At 35.5% G+C, this 17,304-nt stretch overlaps 1 protein-coding gene across 3 annotated transcripts in view; it reads left to right on the top strand.

The window, feature by feature from the left end:
- Nucleotides 1-14,191: 14,191 nt before the first annotated feature.
- Nucleotides 14,192-17,304, top strand: part of LOC106465580 (SHC-transforming protein 1-like) — a 68,833-nt gene continuing 65,720 nt past the window's right edge. The window contains exons 1-2 of one of the 3 annotated variants that reach the window (XM_022393898.1): nt 14,192-14,281; nt 15,774-16,189. In XM_022393898.1, the coding sequence (XP_022249606.1) occupies nt 14,215-14,281; nt 15,774-16,189 (483 nt within the window). In that variant the 5' untranslated portion in view covers nt 14,192-14,214. Of the gene's footprint in view, nt 14,282-15,507; nt 16,190-17,304 lie in introns of those variants that run through there. The other 2 variants (XM_022393905.1, XM_022393901.1) reach the window with 2 other exon arrangements.

Below are 17,304 nucleotides of genomic sequence, written 5' to 3'. Positions count from 1 at the left end.
CTCACAAAAAAGAAACCTATCATTCTATAGGTATTTGAAGAACTTCTTCGTATTGTTAGCCGACATTGGGCAGCTGGTACATAATTGAATAGAGCTGTTTAAACATTTGTTTAACAACAAGTAAAAGCTTGGAATGGGGGGTGTGTCTGTGAGTCAGACTAGTCTGTTATGTTTCTAAACTTTTATCTTAACGTGTAGTAAACAGTCGAGAATGTTTATGCCCTAATCATAATATGTATCAGTAGTGATTGTGTTGTTGAAATTCATATAGATGTAACTGAAATGTTCTTCATTATCTTTTTGTAAATAACTTGAAATTTATATTTATTAAGCTTAACATTCAATTTGTATATCTACTGGGTTTAAATTTTATAACTGAAATAATACTGTTAACCACCTGTAACCAAAGCGTGGAAGCATATATTTTCTTTTGTAAATGTAATTTTGCATTTATATTCACAAGTTAATGAAAATATACTATTAAGGCTGTGCTATATGAGATAGCTATTTACTTATGTTTTGATTTAATGGATTGTGGCTAAAGGTTACTGCTACATGATGAATGGGCAACAGGTTACAAACACCCATGAGTACACGTTTAATTAGCAATGCCATGCAGTACACTTTTAAATGTGATCCTAAAGATTACTGAGCAGAGATGAAATTGATACTTTCATTGTTTGTAGTACAGAGAAGTTTGATCAGGGTAAGGAAAGAAGAAAGAGTGGTGGCTTTTTATGTCCCTGGGATTATTGTGATTGACCAGTAAAAAACAGGTTAATCAGACAGTTCAACTGTTGCAAAAGGCAGCTGAGAAAGTATACATCAACATGTGAAAAATTAATCTAGGCCACAGAGCAAAGAGTTGATGAAAGGCTTTGCAAGTGTGCAGTTAGCAATGGTGTTGTAGAGATCTTACCAGTTACCAGTAGATCCAGGAACTGAAAGAATCAACCAACAAACATGTATTTGTGTAGGAAATGTGAAATCTGAGCTTGAAAACGCCATTCATATCTTTTCAGGCAACAAAAGGAAATTACTGGCTGTACCTGATAGTGTCACATTGTAGGATGATATAAGAGGAAACCAGAATTTGAAAAGAAGACTTATAGTTTGGACAACCAAGTCAACACACATCAACAAGATCATTAATCAGACATCATCCCACTTAAGATCAATGATAAGAAAGGAAATGAAGGAAACACAATGGCATTATCTGATGTTGATCAAGTATATTTCAGTGTGCCAGATTATCTTTAACATTTCCTACTGTAGAAACTCCCCAAACATCTGTTTTCCCCAATACTGTAAGATCATTCATTTGTAATATTGAAATCATCCATATATTGAATAGACTAGGACATGGAGTTTTGTGTTCACAGCTGGAAGAAAATGACACTGCCTTGTGTATCCAGAAACTTGCAGCTACCTTGAATCATCCAGCTGTTCTTCCAGTCACCATTCAGCCTTACTTTTCACAAATCTAGCAAAGGACAACATTAACAGGCTAGAAGAGACTCTAATTGGCAAGGAGACCACTAATGAAACCAATGACATTACCATAGAGGCAAACGTCTATGGGCCATATCTCTTGAAGGATCCACTCCCCAAAACTGAAAAACTAAAGCAAATAACTTAAACCCTGAAAATGAAGAACTGGCAGTGTATGTTGTTGGTGAGTAGATTGGGCCACATCACTGCAGCTATACAGGATTGCTTAGAGGAACGAGGGCTGCTCAGAACAAATACCTGATCTGGCAAGGCGGGCAGACATAGTGAAGTAGAAAATATCCAGTTATACAGGGTTCAACATCAGTACTAGGGACTTAGTGTCTCACAGAATACCACTGGTTACCTTCTTACAATCAATGCCCTGGCTAATGAGGTGAGAACAGTGTCTGAAATTTTGAACCTCTCAGAAATCATCAGAGAGGCACTACAATTGCAAGAAATGGTAGTGGTCATGGATCAGGTTTTGTATGCCTGGAAGCACAAAGAAAGGTATGCCAACATCATCCTTCGATTGAACACATTTTACACCATCTGCAATATCTTCTAAATTCTTGGTAAACGATTTCAGGACGCTGGCCTTTGCATTGAAGCAGGCATCATTGCAGAAGGATCATTTACTGAAGTTCTTGAAGATAAGATGTATAATCGTGCAGTTCGAGTGCACAAGTGAATATATAAAAACTATGATGAGGCTGACATAGATGAAGTTCATTCCCTGGATGGAGACGAAGCAGAAGATAGTCTGTTAATCTGTTCATTTCTAGAAGAAGTGAATGTCTCAGTAGAAGACCTATGTCAAAAAAGTCTTGAGAGCCTGTTGCAGAGTCCAGCTTTTGCAGAAGTAGAAAACCTTTGGAAGAGATTTTTGAAGCTGCTGAAGAAAGCTACCAAGCAGTAATGATAAGCTCAGAGGACACTGATGTATTCATCATGTGCTTCGTATTCCATGATTGCACCTAACTATAAGCTCAGATCAGAAAAGAAGAAAAATGAGGTGTATGAACAGGATAACAAAACAGTACTATGCTAAAAACTGACGTATTTGATGTAAAAAAAGAAGGCGAATTTCTTCCATAGAGCCGTAGATGTCACACAGTCAAATATATCATGGTGTATAGTTTCGGTACAGGGACAGAATGGGCATTTACTTCCAGTAGTTATTTTAAATTTATTTAAACTTGATCTTACAAGGATAATTTCGTGAGCATTTCTCCAGGCTAAGTCGCGTCGAGACGCAACAAAGCGTTTGGAATTTACCTTGAACCAAACTATATTCCAATCTATGATTGGATAATTTAGGTGTACTTTTGGATGGCATTGAATTACCAGTAGGCTGTAGATTTCGTTTCTTTGTATCCGACTTAAACTTTTTTGTTGTCATTTTTAACACTAGCATAAGGCTTTTTAGATGGAACTTAAAGTACGTTGTTATGATTACTGCATTAGTTGGTTTTACTGCACTGTTAAAAATCCTATTATGATGTCTTAAGAGATAGATTGTGAAATACGCTTCAGGAGGATCTCACTGGAGGAGAGTGCATACAAACTCTGTCCAGATAGCTGTTAGATATTTATTAAGATCTGTCATACCTAGTCCACATTTTTCGGGGGGGGGGAGGCGTTAATAACTTCTCTTTTAATGAATTCTCAGTTTTGATTTATCAGACGAGATGAATTGATACCATTTTTTATTTATTTCTTTTACCTTAGCTACTGGCGGCGGGTAATCTTGTCCTGCATACATTAATTGGGCTAAGACTATCTATTTAATACTTGAGCATTGGCGAGTAGGTAGATTATCCTTCCTTGCTATTTGTCAATTGGTTCATTTGTCTTCTGGGTTAGAATGTTCCATTTATACTCTGTTGGGTTTTGTGTACTGTAATATATGCCTAATATCTTGACTGGGTTTTGGGCCCATTTTAATCTATACAATGCGTTTTGTGTAATTACTATTTTCGTACAGCTAATCGGCATGGGATTTGTCCCAATTTACTTTAATTCTTGTAGTTACGCTGTACTCATTTACTATGTACAGACTATAATTAATAGCCAAGGACGTGATTCGAGTTAGGATGACGTCGTTTGCGTGAGTAACAATTTTTGCTCAAGTACTGGGTTTCCTGTGATGGGGATACCCTTGATGTTCTGGCATTGATTTATAGAAGAGAGTAAAGTATCAATTACTAGGAAAAAAGGACTGGAAACAGGGGACACTCCTGTATTCCTCCATAGCTGACAGGAATTACCCTGGATACGTGACCGTTAACATTTAATATTGCATTTATGTTTGTGTTTACTGTTATTATCCAGTTAACTTTATTTACTGGGAAGTTGTTTTGCTTTAGAACGAACAAGAGAAAGTCATGGTTGACTCGGTCAAATGCCTTCTCCTGGTCGATCGTTACAATACAAGCTTAATATTTATTTCTGTTATAAATGTGTATTATATTTCTGATGAGGCTGATATTATTGTTTATATTTCGATTTGGAATACTACAGGTTTGTATGTTACTAACTATATTTGCTATTACTTTCTTTATTCTACTACTGATATGTGTTATCAGAATTTTTCGCTCGGCCAGGAAGTTGCTGTTGACCAGAACCAATGTTTTGATATTCATTTTTGTGGCCACCAAGAACTTGTTGCTTTGTGCAAATGAACGTGCTGCATCCCCAGTCGCGCTGGCTCTGCGTACACTAGCAATTTCCCGAATCTATCATGCCTATGAAGAACTATCAGCAATCTTGATATGCTTTTAAACATTTTAATTGTTTAAAATTTTCTAAATGATAAAAAAACCAGAGGAAGGGGAAGCACTAGTCAAAAGTCTGCAGAGTATTGGAGCAAGTGTCTTTGGTGCATTGTAATATACAAACCTTATTGTGAAAAGAATCGAGGTACTGAGAGAAGAAGATTCTGTCGTTGACTTGATCAACAATGCACAAAAGGATGCAACGAAACATAATTTAAAGGTATTTCAACCAAAAAGACTGAGCAAAACACTGGGTCGCTACTATAGGTAGACAATGGAATCAGAATACATTCGTTTGGAAATAACTAAAGCCTGTATGGAATAAGAATTCCTTACAGAGGACATTAGAATGATGAAACTGTTATAATTGTGGGAAGTATGGCCACTACAGCTGAGACTGTAAGAAAGCAACAGATGCTATTAAGCCAAGGAGACAATACCCTGAGGATATGTTGCAGAGCCAAAACAGATCAAAGGAATAACAAATATCTAACAAGACATCCAAATTTGGAAATTAGCTGGATTTATGTGGTGAGGTTCTGCTGGGAATATTTCATCTACAGCAAATGAGGAAAGAAGTTCATTATTTGAGAAAAACTGTCCATAAGTCCATCGGTTTATTGATGGAGAACCTTGCAGTGGTTGGATTAACACTAGTTCTACAGCTACAGTTTTTCAACCCAATTTGGTAATGAAAGGTAGATATTACCCCAGAGATGAAGAAAGGAGAGAAATTGTTGTGAACTGTAGGTGGACATAAAATTTCAGCAAAGAGGAAATTACTCTTACTATAAGAAGTTGCTCTACACCTCATGATACATGGGTAACTGAGATTGAGGAAGAATGCACATTGGGAATTGACTTCATGTGGAGACATGAATGCGAGCTTAAGCTAGCTTCAAATAGCTTCATAGTATATGGCCAAAAAATCCCAGCATACTACATGTCAATTACTACACCAGAGGTTGAACTTCCAATGACAAAAGAGAGGGTGGTCATCATATGATCAAGAAATGAAATACTCAAACCAGCACATATGTGGCATTTAATGAGTGAACATAATGGAACCGAATACTCCGACACATTCTGAGGAATTGGTAACTCGAGAGCTCTCGTGAATGTAAAGAATAAAGATGCTGTACATGACCAACCCAGGAAAGACTTAAATAAGCTTGGGATAAAACAAGTGATTATGATGATGTTAATGCTGATTACATTGGATTTCATCAGGATAACATGGAATGGCTGAACAGCTCTCATTGCAAGAGGGGACAACCTCAGAAATTAAGTAGGTGTTCAGAAGGGTCATATATCGTACTGAAAAGAATCAATGGTGTGGATTACAGAATCCAGAAGGATAGCCTGTTCATGTCAAAGGTCACCAATGCGATCATCTTTGGAAGTACATCAGTGAAAGATCAGTCAACTGGGTAACTCTTGAGAATAAGTTTCAAGTGGAAAGCCTCTTGCTGAGGAGCCCAGGATTCCTCTCTAAACCAATTCCAGAGTATCGTCAAAAATGGGGTTGCCAGTAGATTCACTCAATCACCTACCTAGGAAAAACAGTTGTAAACTATGAGACTCAGAAGAGAAAACCGTCCAAAAGGCTTGGTGAATGGACAGTTTAGTGTGGTTTTATTTTTGAATTAGAATTGTTCAAGAAACTTCAGAGTCCGGGAAGGGGCAGTGTTGTAACATATATATTTTCCATGCTTTAATTTAGATGTTAGCTAGAGGGCGCATGGCATTAAAATCGAAAAATTTATAAAAGTATGACTAGAATGTTCTAGATGATGTCACGAAAAGCTAGTAACTTTAGTAAATATCTAGAAGGGAAACATCAGATATAAATACTAGTAGACCAGTTAAATATTAAGCCTAGCAGTGAATCAGTCGTGTTCAGTTTTCAGTGGTAGAGTGCCAGTGAAGTATTTAGATTCTAGTTAAATATCTACAACACGGTTAATTATTGGATATATTCAGTTACTTCATAAATTAGCTACTATATTGTACGAGTAAGTTTATTTTTACTTTAATCATAGTACTGTTATATTGACCATTGAGGTATTTCCTCTTGAATATCTTCAGTATACAAGCTTGTAGAAACGTTAAGGCAGAAATAAACTGGGACTTTAATTATTTTCACCAAATAATTTCAAAGAACCAACCCAACAAAAGAACAAAATTACAACTGTATATCAAGCACCTATCTGTGGAAGCTTGACCAAGTGATGTACACTACTATTGGTGGCTTCATTTCAGGATGTGTTTATTGTTTTCACTAAACAAGCATCACAACATTTATCCAGATTCTTCACTTCAGCTATAACATAGCCATCAATGTAGTACAGACAAGTACTTTCAGCATTCATTACAATTTTTACTTACTGAAGGAATAGCAGGTATTTTGACATTTTTCCTTGTACTTTTTTCACCTCACATTTAGGAAAGTCAAGAAAATCTGCTAGAAAAAATGCTTTCATCTTCTTGAGACCTTAATGATGAGCTTACAGCTAAGAACTGATGGATCTTTACCTGTTTTTGAATCCCAATGGTGTTGACACTGAATTATTTTGATTGGATACAAGAGGAAAGATAATCTGACCCATCTTAGGTAAACTGTGAAATGTGAACAAAATAGTATCCATACTGAAGCAATTCAGCATGTATAACTAAAACAGATGAAGTTATTAAGATAATCCCTGTTTGCACTGGTTTTCAAGCATGTTTTTGACCAAGTGAATTGTCTTAAACCATTTGATCACAAATTGCATGAATTACACTGCTTTTTTCTTTGCTTTGGTGAAAGCTGTTTTTGATTGTCTTCAAGAAATTATATCAAACCATTTATTACAAAGACCAATAAACCTTGCAGTTGTTTTCAAACTTATTTCAAACCTACATTCATTGACAAGATAGTTTAATCCTGCCCTTACTGTTTGACCAAATAAATGAAGTGCATGTGAGACTTTCTTCTTATCAAAATTTCAAATTTTTGTTTAATTTCCCAAGATTTCTTCTTTCTTTGTCAGAAAGAAATTTGTATAGTCATTTTCTTTTTTCATAATGATTTCTGCAACGTGCTGCAACAAAGCAAGACATTTCTTTAATTTTTTGTCAAACTTTACAGACCTAGTAGTGCTACTAAATATAAACAATTATGCAGAGTTGAGTAAAGCTGGCATCCACTCAAATCAACCAATCAAAATACATTACTTTTTCAATGTTGATTGCCAAACTCTATATTTCATTCCAACTTAAACTAAACAGACTAATATGATGCTGCAAGTGTAGCACTTGAGTTGTCCTTTGTTTAAGAAGGAAAAAAATTAAGTTCTCAGCACAAAGAGACTTAATCAAGGCTAAATAAGAGGCTATAGACAAAAACAGATTAACCAAGACTCTATATATATTTATATTTTATGTAGTTTCCAATGTTTCCCACAGAATGTTTAGGGGCAGGAATATTGTTAATATATTCTTTTTTATAAACAGAAATGAACACATAGAAGCTCAGCCATCTCATAGTATTCAATATAAATCTTGCCATCAGCATACTTTAAGGGCCAATCCTCATTTTGACATTTTGCTTACCTTCTACATATTTAAACATAATCCTTGCTGTTAGTTTTAACATTGTCAGTGAGGTGTTTTTATAAGCCCTTTTGAATATCCTAATTTCTTTTTCAACCAAATTCCTATATTTTCTATAATCTTACATTCTATCTATCAATTCAAACTTAATAAAGTTCCAGTACTTATAGCTCATTTTCTCCTCTGTGTCTTTAATAAGTCAATTAGGTCTGATCTTTCATGTGAGCCTTTTCTTCTTTTCAGGAACATCCCTATCTTGAATTTAAAATTTATCCAATGTCACCTTTTAACATATTATTTCAAAGCACTAATGATAAATCTTGTAACATGGCCTCAAAACTAGCCTTCTGAAAATTAGGAACCTAAATTAAATTTTTTAAATTCAACATATAGCAAAAGATCAAACATAATAATGCAATGATAACTTGTCCCCAAATGTTTCCCATCTTCAACTCTTGTAATCATAACCTAATTAGTTTAGTCTAGAATGGCATCCTCCCTTAGTTGGCTATCTGACTATTTGGCATAGAAAACCATTCTCAATCACTTCGAAAAATCTCTCCCTCACTATTTACATCCACACAGTCCCAACTAATTGGTCTAAAAGTCTCCCATAGTCATTGTATAAGTATTCTTATTAATAACAACTCTGATCTCATTACAGAATTTCTCATTGACCTAATCTGTCTGATCAAGTGACCTATAAAAATTGCCAGTTAAAAACATTCAACCCAACCTCCCTGATATCAACTCACATAGATTCATGTTCTGACTACCATTTTTAAGTCTTCAATCCCAAAATACAGCAGTTCATACCTTATATTAAGGAACCACCCTATCCCTTCTTTTAAAAAGTCTATCACTAGTAAATTATAATTGATAGCCTGGAATTTCAAAATAATTCCTATTATCAATATTCTCCAACCTTAACCAAGTATCATTAATTCCCATTTTATCATTGTCTTTCATTTCAACTATAGCCTTTAACTTATCGATTTAACGAATTTCTTCCTAATACTTCGAATAATAGACACTAAACTTAATCTTGAATATACTATTGTTACGTCTCCGTGTGTTAATTAATTTTCCGTAACTTCGTTTCAACGAAACTTTAACGACACAAGTCTTTACTTAATAAAACTGGTTTATTCTTTCCGAATATAACTCTGCAATACACTTAATCTCAATACTCGCGCTAAAACAACACTGTAACGAACGTTAACTTCAACAATACCCTGTGACTGCAGTTCAATTACTCACTGTCTACACACACATTACCTTTCTTTTATATACCAGCGTACCCTATTTCTAGTAAGAACTTGAACATTCGCCAAAGTACATGATAGTTCTAGAAACGTTGCGTCACGGTGGTCATGTGACTCGCTGACGCAACACTATGATTATCTCCCTTATGAACTTCATACAGAGCTTCTCTGTATAGCTATATGAATGAACTCATGATAACCAATATCCATAACCTTACTTATATTAAGGTTAAAAAGCATCTGCTGTTCATATATTCCAATTTAGCATCTTTGGCACTTGGTGAAATATTCATTAATTTAATAACTGCAAATTTAACCAATTTATTGGTCATTCTTTAATCAGTTTCATGAATGAAAATGAGAAATAACAAAACACTTAGCATAGAATCTAGAAGACTACTACTTCTAATATTAATCCACTGTGATTTTGTTCTACTTACAACAATTTTTTGTCTTTACATCACCTAAAAAACATATCTCGGCATATTTCACTAGTTCATATCCTGACTAAGTCCAATGACGGAAAACAAAGGTTTATGGAATGGATGGCCCCTTGGCAGTTGAAGTATGAAACAACAGTGGAATTCTTTGAATGGATAATGACAAACAATTTATCTGAAAGGGTAGGTAATGGGAGCATGCCAAATGAACAGCAAGTAACACCAACCAATAACAAAAATTTTCTCCGCTACTAAAAAAGTGCAACTGTTTGTAAATAATTCGACGATGCTGATTCTAAAAATCACGTTGAAAATTATTGATCATCTCTACTTTTCGAATTATAATAGATTTATTCAAAATATACCTGAAAATAACAACCTTTTCTTTAATAATTTTATTTATCTATTGAAAATTGAATTTAAGAATATTCAGAAACAATACATAATAGCAATACCAGTTTAAAATGCAATGAGTATAATAAGATTATATATAAATCAGATCATTTAGCTGATTATGTGAAACAATTTATGCTGAGGTGCCACAGGAATATAATTACTAGATTAAGAGGATGAATATGATTCATTTTCTTCTTTGCTGGATGACTCTATTGTTTCCTGATTTATTGGTGGATGTAGCACTGGAAGATCACCCCCATGACGTACTGGTTTCATTGAAGATGCAATATCTGGATATTTAATGTATTGTTTAGTTTTTCCAGAATATCCAGGAATATTATTCCTGCAAAAATAACAGTCAGTTAACTGATCTTTAGGCTCATGTCATATCAGATGTGCAAACTATACAACATACATTTTAATTGTTTGTTTGTTTGTTTTGAATTTCACCTAGACACAGGAAGTTATATACACAACATTATACAAAGTCATACAACTGGATATTTATTAAGGTTTAATAAAGGTATCTTGTTGATGTCTGGTTCTTTGTTTATAATTATGGTGTTTTTACCTTTCGATAGATATGCTATGAGTTGTAATGATTGTAAACATGATTTTTTTATTACGTTTACTGTGTGTTGACATGGCAGGTATTTTAAGTGAGTTCAAAATATTTGATGACTGAAATCTTTATTGGATATTATTTTTATGATTAGGCTATTTTTACAACGTATAATTGTGTTTAAAAAACAAAACAATATGAACCTTATGGTTAAAATGTGATAGTAAAAGTTAGTCGTGTCCTAATTATTTTATTCACAGTCGATCAGTACGGGATTACTATATGTTTTAAATAATGACTGTGTAGTGGTGATGTTTAAACTGACATTAGTGTTTCCTTCACCAAGTATTGTTTGTTTGTTTTGTTTTTTGAATTCTGCGCAAAGTTATACGAGGACTATCTGCACTAGCCGTCCCTAATTTAGTAGTGTAAGACTAGAGGGAAGACAGCTAGTCATCACCACCCACGTCAACACTTGGACTACTCTTTTACCAATGAATAGTGGGATTAACCTTCACATTATAACGCCTCTACGGCTGAACGGGCGAGCATGTTTGGTAGGATAACCCTCAGTTTGCGTGTCAAGTGCTCTAACTACCTGGCCATGCCGAGCCATACATTTTGAATGCAATGCTTTTTCTTGGTCCCAAATTTTACACCAAAAGTAGTGGTAGTAATAAGCTACTTTTACCTTATGTGTGATGTTTTTCCTTCAAGAAACTACAATATATTTTCCACAAATGTAGCAGAAACTGTTTGGGTGATTTTGCACTTTTGGACTTTCCTTGAACTGGAGACAGCTAGCGTTTTAAATGATTTTCTGAAAAAAAAAAATTATGCTTACAGAACTAGAGTTAAAAAATTTTAACAAAGTTTTGAAAATTTGATTATATCATGAGTATAATGCAAGGAAGAAGATTGGATTTTGAAGTGACACCAAGTGACCAAATGAGAGGCTTCTGACTCTGCTCCTTTTATGCTTAGTCGAGGGGCTTCTCAAATGTTCTAGCAAACTGAGCACAGGAAGGTTTCTTGGTTCTTGTGTAGAGTAAGTAAATGTGAGAATGAAGCAAAAGACACGCTATTTGCTACAATTATATGGAGAACAAATATCATATATGAAAAATATATTTGGAATTTTACAACAACACAATACAGTCAGTGTTTGAATTTATCAAAATGTATGCCTTTTTTCCATTAAACTGTCCAAGTAAACTAAACTGCACAGCATATAACTATTGTACTGAGTTGGTTGCATGGTATTTCACACAGTGCTGATAAAATATTGAGATATTACAATAAGAAAATCTAGAGGTTATGGACAAATTCTGGCTACATTTTTGAAATCAGCACCATCATATTACCATGAATCATTTGAGTTTTCTTCAGTAGCAATTTTTGTTGTTGTTGTCCAGTGTAATTCATGCACGTTAATGTAAAGTGAGATATTGTCCTGCGTCCAAAGGCCAGAAGTCATACAGTTGTTCAGAGACACTCCCAAACCTTAAAGGGAAGCATTGGTGAATAGGTGAAGGTCTGGACAGGAGGAGGTAAAGAAAGTGGGTGGGAATGATCCAGCGACCATGACAGTTCCTTGAGTAGGGGAGGACATAGGTAGATAGTTGAGAACAATGGATCCAGTGAAAGATTCTACTTGTTACACAATGACTACTGGAGGAAACACATATGTTTATGATCTAAGGGAATGTGTGATTCCAGAGAAGCCAAAGTCCTCAAAGGAGAAATAATATCTCACACAAGATGAGAAGTAGAAACATGAATTCTGGTGACCAGACATTCCATACCTCACAGGCAAAGGGAAGAAGGTTGAGCTCAAATCAGATGACAGTTCAATAGAATTCCCAGGTGGACAAAATATTGGATGGGTGTAAGAAAGGATCTGGACACCTTGACGAGCCACCATAAATGAGCAGCCTCCTGAAAAAGTACAAAAGTGTGAAGGGAGGATTCCTCTTTGAAACGGGCTAAGAGAAGCCAATCATCCAAGTGAAAATGGAACTGGAGACACGGTTTGTGAAGATAACGAATGAAGGCCTTGATGGTTGAATACATAAGGGGCTGACACAATACCAAAAGAAGCACAGAACTGCAAGACGTGATTCCAGTGGTTAGAGCATAGAAAACAGGACAGGGCTATCACGATGTGAAGGAATGCATAAAAAATATCGAACTTGGTCATCCACAGTATGGGTGAAAAAAGACTAATGGATAGAAAAGAAGTTTGTCATCCGAAAGTGTGGAATGACCAGTAAGCGAATGAGAGAAAAGAGGTCAATTACCAGATGCCAGTCCCTGGTCTATTCTTTTTACCACAAAGAGGTGAAAGTAAAAACCTGGGTGTATATTAACCCTGATGAAGCTGCAAAGGCGAAACGTTGGTTGAAATAAAAATATATTATTCTACATTTATCTGGAGTGTAAAGGTCGTTTTTTCCAAACTTTTATTAAAAGGTGTAAATCTCTTCAGTATGCACTACAAATCTGAAAGACAAAAAAAAAAACATCTGATAGAAATTATTGGTCAGGACACTTTGCACATAGTTGGGATAAACAATGGACTAAACTTTTACGAATATAAAAACACTTAAATTACTTAGTTAAATAGCAAACCCGGAGTAAGTTGTAGTTTGAATAGTATTCTGAAAAATAATGAAAAAATAAAATCCGATTATAATGTTAGAAAACAAATTAGTTCATATCTAAGAGAGCAAATAAGAATGAAAAAAAAACGGATAAGCATAACATTTTACAATTAAAGGCTCAGGAAATGATTCCTAAAAAAATGTTTTGAATAACACAGATGCAAAGAGACTTCGAAATTTAAAATGAACAGTTTCGACCCCCTTCTGGTGATGATAAATTAATTATAAGTTTTAATTGTTTGTTTCAAGTTAAGAACAAAGCTATACAATGAGCTATCTGTGCTCTGCCCACCACAGGTATAGAAACCCGGTTTCTAGAGATGTAAGTCTACAGACATACCGTTGTGCCACTGGGGGCTAAATTGTAATTAAATGTGTTATTATAGCTTATTAATTCAGGGGAGTTTGTTTGTTTGTTTTTGAATTTCGCGCAAAGCTAGGTTAGGGCGCTTGACTCGCAATCTGAGGGTCGCGGGTTCGAATTCGCATCCCACCAAACATGCTCGCCCTTTCAGCCGTGGGGGTGTTATAATGTGACGATCAATCCCACTATTCGTTGGTAAACGAGTAGCCTAAGAGTTGGCGGTGGGTGGTGATGACTAGCTGCCTTCCCTCTAGTCTTACACTGCTAAATTAGGGACGGCTAGCGCAGATAGCCCTCGTGTAGCTTTGCGCGAAATTCCAAAACAAACAAACATACTCTCACAAAAAAGAAACCTATCATTCTATAGGTTGTTGTTACTTGTTGTTAAACAAATATTTAAACAACGCTATTCAATTGTTGTAACGCTTCGCGATGTTTAAGAATGTAGACGACAGCAGTGCCCTTCACAGGAAACACCAATGAGGTTACAGCTTCTCTTAATTCTTTTGCTCCCGGACGTAGAATGGGTACTTCAGCTAGTTCAATAATAATACTATGAGAAGTATCATATGACAAGTTGTGCACATTTGAAGTCGTACCCTCTACGATGAGTTACAGATAAGAAATATCGTTCTAAGTTCTAACGAAGTGTTTGGTAACAAATGAATTCCAAGCATACCACCATCCAATGTGTGTGTGTGTGTGTGTATTTCTTCTCATTGCAGCCACGTAAGTATATTTCTAAGCACAAAGCTACACAATGGACTATATGCTTTCTGCCCATCGCATCTATCAAACTTGAAATTTTAGTTTTGTAAGCCCTTAAGTTACAGCTGTTCCACCGTATAGTATCATTTTGTTATTAACCACGCGTTGGATTTAACAGAGTCAAAGGTAAGAAAAAAGTTACAATTTTACCTCATGATTCAGGATTTTAAACTCAGTTGGTTCACTCAAGTGGGTAGTGAAAATTGGCTCGTCTGCACACAAGTAGATGTTGGAAACATTAATAAGTGTTGAAATTAATGATGGGCTGCAATAAAGGGAAAAAAGAAAGAAAATATAATGGATGAAAATAAACAAACAACAAATGTTAATTATTTATCTGAACGTTTCGGCTTTCAGGAAACCAATGACTAAACAAGAAGGAGTCCTCAATAGCCGCGGCACTTGAAATTCTCTTTGCAAGGATTAGAGTAAAAAGAGACATTAGTTAATATTATGTACTAGAGGACATTTACCTCATTTACAATACTACCAAATGCACATGCTTGTATGTGTGTCTTATTGCATACGAAAAAAGTTAATTTTTGAATCTTCGATATAGATATAAGTGTATACATTTAATTTTTATTTTTGTTCTGAAAAACTGATTTTGGAATCTGCATGTACAAGAAAGATAGTGTTTCACAAGTTTGGAAATAATCACTTAATTATGAAGACGATGAAATTTTGATATATTTTGCATTTTGTATAGCTAAAGCTTGTATATTTCTAATATAAGAGAATTATCTCTCAGGGAGAATATATATATACAACTCATTAAGTTGTGATCTCACACTTTCACCTGGGATTTTGACCTTAAATATGTGAAAACGTTTAGGCTTTGTTGTAATTAAGCTGAGTTAATATGCTGTGATATCGAATCGTGTTATTGATTATGTACAGATATTGAAGAACAGTATGAATGAAATGGTTGATTTATTCACATCCTGAGAAACTGTCACACGTGTCACAGTGTAGCATAAGTTTTATGATATCTATACTAATATGTGAATGTAAATTAACGAGCAAGTTTTCGCGCCTTCTCAAACGTGTCAATGCTCTCCGCAATCACAAGACTAGAGCAGTTCACTTCCTGTCCCAACAGGCGCTGCGAGCTGCTTTCATTTGGTGCTTGGCAAAAGAGCGTAGGTGGATACTCCAGCTGCAATCTATTTTGTTGTCTAGGTTACTGAATGAGGTTAGAAGGATGTACGGAAGCTTGAATGGATATGAGCTACATTTCAACTGATGTTTTTCCTTGAGCTACTCAGCGAGCTGTAATCATAGTTATTACAATGCTCAGCCATTTATAATGGACGAAGTCATAGTATTATTAGCTCTTGTTACGGTATAATAATAAACTTTGTGAGTGTTTTGTGTGCTGTGACAATGTTGAGGTGTTTTCTTTTTGCTTACCATAATTTAAAGGAGGAGGATTATTGTCATATGCCTCTAGGAGACTCGTCGGTGCGGACATTTCGTAAGCCCGACGCTGCAGCTATCTTATCAAGATCTAAGCCCTCGTCGACTTTATCTGAATCTCTGCCAACCGTTCAACCTAAAATCGCAAGACATATCGAAAAACAGGAGGTTTTCCGTAAGGCGGCAGATTTGTTCTCGGCGCACCAGGGACCAGAATTTGCGGACCGTTACACTCGATTCACCAGGTCATTGTCCAAAGTCTCCGACACGCCCGGACACAGAACAGATATGAGTCGCATGGGGATGTGCGGCAACACTAATCTTTCGGGATTTACAGGTGGATGGAATTTTGGTAGTGGTGAACCTGATAGTTTTATCAATAAACCACCGAGTGGTTGGCTTCATTCAGAACAAGAAGTCAGAAAAAGCGGTGTATGCTACGAATTACGAGTAAGTGAGTCTTTCTGTTAAATATTGTTGCATTATTTTTATTGTGTAGTAAACGAATATTAATACAACGGTTACTACGTTCACCATAGATGAATTACTAAGTAAATAGTGTGATGTACTTTGTATCTATTTGTTTATTTAAAATGAAAACTTTCCTTCGGAGTATGAATGTTTTGTTTTTCAGAAAATGTTAATAGTTAAATGAAAGTAGGGAACACAAGGTAACTGTAATGAGGGTATTATTAACAATGTACTCATTTACATTGTAAGGTAAAAAAGATATCAAATTCTTATTTGTAAAATGTTCGTATTAATTAAACTAGTTATAGGAATTATGGGTGGTTACAACAATGTTGATTTGGGTGTAAAGAACTAGAGATACCCACAGTTCATAATGTTACGTCTCCGTTTGTTAATTAACTTTCCGTAACTTCGTTCCGACGAAACTTTAGCGACACTAGTCCTTACTTAATAAAACTGGTTTATTCTTTCCGAATACAACTTTACGATACACTTATTTTCAACAGTCGCGCTATAACAAACTATAATAACGACGTTAACTTCAACAATACGTCTCTCTCTGACTGCAGTTCAATTACTCTTTACCTACACACACTGTCCCCCTCTTATATATATACCAGACTACCCTATATCTAGTAATCTCCCGACTATTCCCGAAGGTTCGAGAAGTGGCGTGACACTAGTCATGTGACCTCGCTGACGCAACACTGCCCTTCCTTAGTATTGTTCGTCCCGAACAATAACCACATACAATAAACCAATAACAATTAACAATAACGTAATCAAATGTACAGAATTACAAACATAAAATTACAATTCAACAAAGTCTCTTAATTTTACGGGACGTATCTTCTTCCGTACTGGTCTCCGTCTTGTAGGCTTCTGCTTCACGTGGGGTTCATCTGCTTCATCAGGAAATGTCCTATCGTCGATAACAGTCACATCAGTCGTAGTAACTTCATCAAGAGCTTCACTGTTTCCCTTCTCAAAACTGAGTAGAGTTTCTTCTTTGACGGTGGCTTCTTCATGTGGCACGTCTTCAGCAGCGTCCTTTGTTCTGTTTTCCACTTCATCCCAACTGAAATGTCCTGGAC

The sequence above is a fragment of the Limulus polyphemus genome, unplaced genomic scaffold (genome assembly GCF_000517525.1).
Source record: "Limulus polyphemus unplaced genomic scaffold, Limulus_polyphemus-2.1.2 Scaffold69, whole genome shotgun sequence".
Classification (NCBI taxonomy): Eukaryota; Metazoa; Arthropoda; class Merostomata; order Xiphosura; family Limulidae; genus Limulus; species Limulus polyphemus.
The sequence above is the reverse complement of the archived record's forward strand: the minus strand, read 5'-3'. Positions and strand labels throughout refer to the sequence as shown.